At 34.7% G+C, this 8,205-nt stretch overlaps 2 protein-coding genes across 2 annotated transcripts; both read left to right on the top strand.

Moving 5' to 3' along the window:
* The first annotated feature begins 507 nt into the window (after positions 1-507).
* Positions 508-4,100, top strand: LOC108984469 (protein SIEVE ELEMENT OCCLUSION B-like). Its single transcript, XM_035694515.1, has 7 exons — positions 508-767; positions 966-1,073; positions 1,245-1,702; positions 1,893-1,987; positions 2,164-2,279; positions 2,548-3,006; positions 3,424-4,100. Exons 1-7 carry the CDS (start codon positions 582-584, stop codon positions 3,811-3,813), a joined length of 1,812 nt encoding a protein of 603 aa, XP_035550408.1. The 5' UTR covers positions 508-581; the 3' UTR covers positions 3,814-4,100.
* Positions 4,101-4,965: 865 nt separating this feature from the next.
* On the top strand, positions 4,966-6,178 carry LOC118349690. The gene is made up of 2 exons (XM_035695220.1): positions 4,966-5,370; positions 5,795-6,178. Exons 1-2 carry the CDS (start codon positions 4,966-4,968, stop codon positions 6,176-6,178), a joined length of 789 nt encoding a protein of 262 aa, XP_035551113.1.
* Positions 6,179-8,205: the final 2,027 nt, after the last annotated feature.

Here is an 8,205-nt window from a genome sequence, read left to right as displayed (position 1 = left end):
AGTACAAGAGAAGTATTAGGTTTACATACAAATCTTATACAACGAAATTTACATGCTGACGTCTTAATGTAATGCTTAAGACATACTTGACAAAAAAAAAATTTACAATCTAATGGATTACAGTAAACTACAATATTAGTGCATAAAATTTCTTGTATAAGGCCATTTATTGTAAGCAAACATTTCCCAAAGCACAATTAATGGTAGATTAGAGTGTCTATGAGGTGTTTCCAAGAGACATGCAGAGTGTTGAGGAGATCAGAGTATAATGCATGGTTGTAATCTTTATTCAAGTAGTTAAATGTCCAATCTATCTTATTCAAGTCAACCATTCACGCGCGTGATCAGAGTATCGCGACAAGCTGCGCAAACAAGGGAGATCGAGTTTAATTAATGCTTCAAGCTAGAAATTTAGAAATGGTTCACCCGAGACTCTTCTCTTGCGACCTTATTCCCGTTCTTGTTGCTATAAATAGACCACTCTATTGCACTATGAATGACACGATCAAACTTCAATCCTCTTTCCCAAACCAGAATTTCTAACGTACGTCTCAGTACTGTGCTTTGTAAAAGACAATACTATGGCCAACCATGAGATCCTTTTGCCCGAAAATGTAGAGCAAACCATGAATGGTGTACTGGTCCTTTTAAGCGTGCCATCCATGTCAGATGATTCTCTCCAAAATCGTGATCGTTTACAACAGTTTTTCTCCGACATCAAAATAATTCTTGAGGTTTCGTTCCGTATGGTTGACAATGTTTTACTGGTATATATGTAACTCCGACGTACCATTCATATTATTAATTTATATGCATTTTTTTTTTTGCTTTTCTTTTCCCTTCTAACCCCATGAAACATTTGTATTCTATAAGTGGACACATATACGACATTTTATTTTTATTTTAAATTGATGCAGCAGATTATGCGTTTCTGTTTTTAATTTCTCAAGTTTATCTGTTAATAGGGTACTGATCATCCTCCTCATCAAGACCTGGAGAGACAGGATTTGGAGGGCTACAGCTACGACAGTTCTGATGATCTATTGGGCAAACTCCAGCAAATTTCGTCCGAGGTAATTACAACAAAATGCACTTCGTTTTCTTCACCCCTAGAAGTTTTTTTGCAAAATGGCCACCGTTTTTCTTTACCTTTTCCCTACCTCAATCCCCAAAAGTCTCGAAAGTGATCATTTTACTGTCTAGTTATAATTATCTCAACATTTTCCCATTATGTGTAATGTCAGCTGGCTGCATGCAAGGCTCCTGGCGGGGGAAATGAACTCAAAACAACAATTTCCATACTAAACAAGCTCTCAAGCTGTTCATGGGCTGAGAAGGCAGTCCTGGTAATTGCGGCTTTTGCTTTGGACTATGGAGATTTCTGGGGCCTTGCGCAGTTAGATGACTCTCTGGACCATCTGGCCAAGTCAGTGGGAATCACAAACCGTGTACCTGCCATGTCAAAACGCCCAGACCTTAAAAAATGCCAGAAAGTGATTGAGGTGCGCAAGTTGATTGAGAACACGTTGGAAGTAATAAGAAAGATTCTAGTGTTGGAACAGATATCTGAGTTGGCAGAAAAGTACTACAAAAATACACTTGCAACGGCAACTTTGGCAAAATGTATCCCAGTGCATGTCTTTTGGGCTATCATGACTGTTGTTGCTTGCGCGACTCAAATGTATTGCCTTAGCAGTGATGAGTAAGTTCTTTGTCCGCACTTGACATGCATGTACGTACGTGCTGTATATGCTGATCTTAAGAATGTGATCTGCCATACATATCACACATCATAGCAGCTTGTGCTTGTAGGTCTCCAAAAGGGGAGTAAAAATAACGTAATTTTTTACCTTTTTAACCTAGTGCAAATGACCATGGTTGCCTAATTTCAGGGACAAGACACTGGATCTATCTCCCTTGTCTGAGAAGATGAACAGAACCCGGAACATACAAGAGACGCAGGAAGAAGAATTCGAACAACAAAGAGGTTAGCCATTATGCTGATTTCGAACGTCCTTGAGGAAAAAGTACTACCTTGAACCCGTTGCACAAACTATATATATATATATATATATATATATATGTATATATATATATATATATAATGTCTTAAACATGGTCTACAATGCTAGCTGACCATGCAAATATCCTTGTTAACTACAGAGGAAGTGGACAAATATTGGAAAACGACGGAACTTCCAGAAACACCTACAAAAATTGTGGTGGCTTTCAAGGCAATGGTTGGAAGTTGTATTATTCACGGTTCTACCAAAAAATTGGTTAGCACTTGTATTATTCACCTTTTTTTTTACACCGGTAAACACCCAATTAATTACTTTGATCTGTAGGTCCTCTTTGGTTAAGAAAAAATATTTTTAAACAATAATACAAGTAGATAATATTAAATTAAAGTAATTTTATTGGGATGGAAAAATAGTAATTAATACTTCGTTTAAAATATGTGCAGTAGTGTTCACATTAATCAGTTTAACATTATTTATATATTTGACTCATTTCTAGTTTTAACTGTTTAATTTGCAAAACCAGCTGAGTATCGATGTGCTGAAAAATAAGAATGTTTTATTGTTCATTTCGGGCGTCATGGACATCTCCGTCGAAGAAATCTCGATTTTAAAGCCCATTTTTGATGGGATAAGAGATAAGGATGAACCGTATAAAATTGTATGGATCCCAATAGTGGAGCATTGGACCGATGACATGCAAGCGAAGTTCGACATGTTGCAGTCCAAAATGCCGTGGTACATATTGCAGGGTTTTCCAACAACAGTAGACATTACGAATGAATATTGCAGCTTAAAGAATAAGCCTATCGTCGTGGTGATAAACCCACAATGGGAGGTGGAGCATCCAAATGCTCTCCGCATGATTCGGCTATTCGGAATGAAGGCCTTCCCTTTCACGGCGGAAGCTGAAAAGGCGATAATGCCTGAAGGATTGCGTCATCAATGTAGGGGGTTTAGGATGCCACGGACTGGCCCGATGCAGGTAAAGTTGTTTTCGAAAGTCTAAATACATGCATACGTACACATAAATGGAAGGAGATGGTGAGGGGGCTTGGCCTGAGACATACATTCACATCAACTTTTTCATCTCACTCAATTTATCTGATTTGGTCTTACTATTACAATTTTTTTAAACTTGCAAACAAAATACATAAACAATTCAACTTTTTTAAATTTTAAAATAAGAATAATATTCTAACAATATTTTATTCAACTTTCAACTTTCGACATAAATACATGCACATAAATGAAAAAATCAGATGGTGAGGGGTGTTGGCCGGAGACATACACCTATCAACTTACCTATGCATATATGTTGTTTTAAACAAAATCCATGCATAATGTACTTTCCAACACAATTTTAGGCCGTTTGACATCTGTTGTTCAAAATCATCATCAGGTTGATAGGAATTACACTTTCAACTATGGATTTTCCGTCTCCAGCAGCTTGAGGGAAAGATTTACTACTGAGTTCAATAAAATTTGTGATTATATAAATTCAAATGGGTTGAACATTGTGATAGAGAAGAAATTTATTGGAGAAGGAAGCGGAATAGGGGATGTACAAAAACTAGTGAATGAGAAGCAACGGGATCCCAAGAAGTTGTTACGTTCCTTCAAAAGTAACAGTGGATGGGTTGTGCTCTGCAAAGGTACTCGTGGCGACATAGTAGTCAGTGATGATGGGACAACAATTTTGAAGGTCTTGGAAAATTTTGATGATTGGAAAAATTATGTGAATGAGCGTGGCTACGATAAATGTTTCCACGATTACTACCAAACGCTTTAATTTAAAGGAGCCTACGTACCAGGAAATGGACATCTCAATCGTTAATTATGTTGGAAAGATCCTGATCTAGTGTATGATGTTTTTTTCGTTTGCATGCAGTTGTTATTGTAACCATTCCGCCACTTATGTTAGGAAGATTGATATGCAATATGCATCACATCTTGACTACGTTGGTAATAAGCAGTGGCCAATGTTATGGAATGGATCCATGTCGTTTTTTAATGTTCTTGTGCGTGTAGCAATTTTAGAAGTTTTTCATGCTTAAAACTTTGCATGTTTTGTTGGTACGTGCCATTCTTCCCTATAACTCCCGTTTCGTTCTAAAACATGCTCCAATTTAATGAATGTGTTAGAAAATACACAAACGCATGCACACACGTACTTAATTATTATATACACCATCTTCGATAGTTAAAACGTATATATCACACAACAATTTTGCGAAGCTATGGCCTGGTGATTTTTAATTAAAATTGCAACATAATCATTTTGCAACAAAGTTTTCTAATTAAGTTATTAATTTTCTTTTGCATTATCAGAAAATAAATTAATACCATGCCTTTAATTTAACACCCCGAACCCGGATGGGGTCACAGATAATTTTCAAAGATTCCATAAATATAAATTCATCTATTTCCACCAAATATACATATATATTCCAACACAAGGTCATCAATGAAATGTTTCAACAAATAAATCAACAACTTCTCAAGTCTTAATAAAACTGTCAACATCCCAATAAACCAAATCTATAGAATAAATCAAATCTACTAAATAATAGTCTCGAGTAATCTTTGTACTTATCCCCTATACTCAAAAATCTTGTCCCCTTATTCTAAATCCTCAGCTGAAACATTTACATTCTGTGAAAATATTATGGAGATATTGTGTGAGTTATCAACAACTCAATAAGTAGAAAATATATAGTAGTGTTGGTATATACACAATAATATAATAAAAATTACAATTAAACGAAACTAGTTTCGACTGAGGCATGAAAATATCATCCTGTTTAAGGAGATTCAAGTCACTTACAGTTTAACATTATTTATATATTTGACTCATTTCTAGTTTTAACTGTTTAATTTGCAAAACCAGCTGAGTATCGATGTGCTGAAAAATAAGAATGTTTTATTGTTCATTTCGGGCGTCATGGACATCTCCGTCGAAGAAATCTCGATTTTAAAGCCCATTTTTGATGGGATAAGAGATAAGGATGAACCGTATAAAATTGTATGGATCCCAATAGTGGAGCATTGGACGGATGACATGCAAGCGAAGTTCGAGATGTTGCAGTCCAAAATGCCGTGGTACATATTGCAGGGTTTTCCAACAACAGTAGACATTACGAATGAATATTGCAGCTTAAAGAATAAGCCTATCGTCGTGGTGATAAACCCACAATGGGAGGTGGAGCATCCAAATGCTCTCCGCATGATTCGGCTATTCGGAATGATGGCCTTCCCTTTCACGGCGGAAGCTGAAAAAGCGATAATGCCTGAAGGATTGCGTCTTCAATTTAGGGGAGTGAGAATGCCAGAGAGTGGCCCGAGGCAGGTAAAGTTGTTTTCGAAAGTCTAAATACATGCATACGTACACATAAATGGAAAGAGATGGTGAGGGGCCTTGGCCTGAGATATACATTCACATCAACTTTTTCATCTCACTCAGTTTATCCCATCTAATCTAATCATGACAATTTTTTTAAACTTCCAAATAAAATACAACAAACAATTTAACTTTTATAAATTTCAAAATAAAAATAATATTTTATTAATATTTTATTCAACTTTTAACTTTCGACATAGATGCATGCATATATACGTGCACATAAATGACAAAATCAGATGGTGAGGAGTCTTGGCCGGACACATACACCTATCAACTTACCTATGCATATATGTTGTTTTAAACAAACTCCATGCATAATGTACTTTCCAACACAATTTTAGGCCGTTTGACATCTGTTCAAAATCATCAGGTTGACAGGAATTACACTTTCAACTATGGATTTTCCGTCTCCAGCAGCTTAAGGGAAAGATTTACTACTGAGTTCAATAAAGTTCGTGATTATATAAATTCAAATGGGTTGAACATTGTGATAGAGGATAAATTTATTGAACAAAAACTAGTGAATGCGAAGCAACGGGATCCCAATGAATTGTTACGTTCCTTCAAAAGTAACAGTGGATGGGTTGTGCTTTGCAAAGGTACTCGTGGCGACATAGTAGTCGGTGATGATGGGACAACAATTTTGAAGGTCTTGGAAAATTTTGATTATTGGAAAAATTCTGTGAATGAGTATGGCTTCGATGAATGTTTCAAGGATTGCTACCAAAAGCTTAAAGCTGGGCTCCTACCATGAAATTGACATCTCAATCGTTAATTATGTTGGAAAGATCCTCTAGTGTCTGATGTTTCTTTCGTTTGCATTTGTTATTGTAACCATTCCGCCACTGACGTTAGGAAGATTGATATATATGCAATATGCATCACATCTTGACTACGTTGGTAATAAGCAGTGGCCAATGTTATGGAATGGATCCATGTCGTTTTTTAATTTTCTTGTGCGTGTAGCAATTTTAGAAGTTTTTCATGCTTAAAACTTTGCACGTTTTGTTGGTACGTACCATTCTTCCCTATAACTCCCGTTTCGTTCTAAAACATGCTCCAATTTAATGAATGTGTTAGAAAATACACAAACGCATGCACACACGTACTTAATTATTATATACACCATCTTCGATCGTTAAAACGTATATATCACACAACAATTTTGCGAAGCTATGGCCTGGTGATTTTTAATTAAAATTGCAACATAATCATTTTGCAACAAAGTTTTCTAAATAAGTTATTAATTTTCTTTTGCATTATCAGAAAATAAATTAATACCATGCCTTTAATTTAACACCCCGAACCAGAGGGGGTCGGAGATAATTTTCAAAGATTCCATAAACATAAATTCATCTATTTCCACCAAATATACATATATATTCCACCACAAGGTCATCAATGAAATGTTTCAACAAATAAATCAACAACTTCTCAAGTCTTAATAAAACTGTCAACATCCCAATAAACCAAATCTATAGAATAAATCAAATCTACTAAATAATAGTCTCCAGTAATCTTTGTACTTATCCCCTACACTCAAAAATTTTGTCCCCTTATTCTAGATCTTTAGCTGAAACATTTACATTCTGTGAAAATATTATGGAGATAATGTGTGAGTTAATAACAACTCAGTAAGCAGAGAATATATACTAGTGTTGGTGATATACACAATAATATAATAAAAATTACAATGAAATTAACAATTAAACGAAACTAGTTTGGACTGAGACATGAAAATATCACCCTGTTTAAGAAGATTCAAGTCACCTGCAGTATATAAAATCTCAAATTAACCGGTGCAACAAAAATTTCCTTGACTTTACTCCTCTAGGATACAATAGCTTAACTGATCATCGTATAGCCCGAATCAATTATGCACAAGAGATTGACTTTAAAGTTCTGCCAAAAGAACACCTTTTTCTTATCTAGAAATTATACTCTCAAAAATATATATTCACTAAGCTTATTTTTCTTATCTCACTTTCTCTAAAGTACATTCCTCAATCATCCTGTACAAAGAACTAAACAATATAAATATATATATATATATATATATAAGACTAAGAAGGATTAAGGATGTACAAAGATGCGCGTAAACGGGAAAAGAATAAAAATGAATCAAATGGCCAACGTTAACAACTTAAATAAGCCAACGTCTACAACTTAAAAACCCTCTTCAATAACCATCAAAGCTATCGTTCTTTCGAAAGAAATAAACGGCAACTTTTTCATGCCCGTTAAAAACAACGTTGAAGATATATCTATCTTTGGCACTTGAATGCTGCCATATTTTGTTCCCATAATAAACACGAACGTTTAAGTTGCAAAAAATGCCGCAAAACTTCATTTAATGAAACCAACGGTTATGACCACTTAAAAAACGTTATTAATAAAAATTATTTATTAAAAAATACCAACAACTAGTATGTAAATATAAACATTACTAAAACATTTTTAATTTTATGATATAGAATTAACACACATTATCAAAATATTAGAACGAGAGTTCAAAACATTCATATTCAGAAATATTTTGATATAATATAATTGAGCATCATAAATATATCTTATCATATCAGCGCATCTTATCAAAACAGGGGCCATATTTATGATAGTTATGAGCTCAACGCTCCTAAATTATTAAGGAGTTTAGACTTTGGAACCACATGTGAATTAATTGGTAGTGGCAGCTCGTACGTTGTAGAGAGAATTTAATAGAATATAATAATAAAAATATCTTACTATCAGTGCATCTTATCAAAACAGATGCCATATTTA

The sequence above is a fragment of the Juglans regia genome, chromosome 10 (assembly GCF_001411555.2).
Source record: "Juglans regia cultivar Chandler chromosome 10, Walnut 2.0, whole genome shotgun sequence".
NCBI classification, from domain to species: domain Eukaryota; kingdom Viridiplantae; phylum Streptophyta; class Magnoliopsida; order Fagales; family Juglandaceae; genus Juglans; species Juglans regia.
Note: the sequence above shows the minus strand (reverse complement) of the source record. Positions and strands in the feature narration are given on the sequence as shown.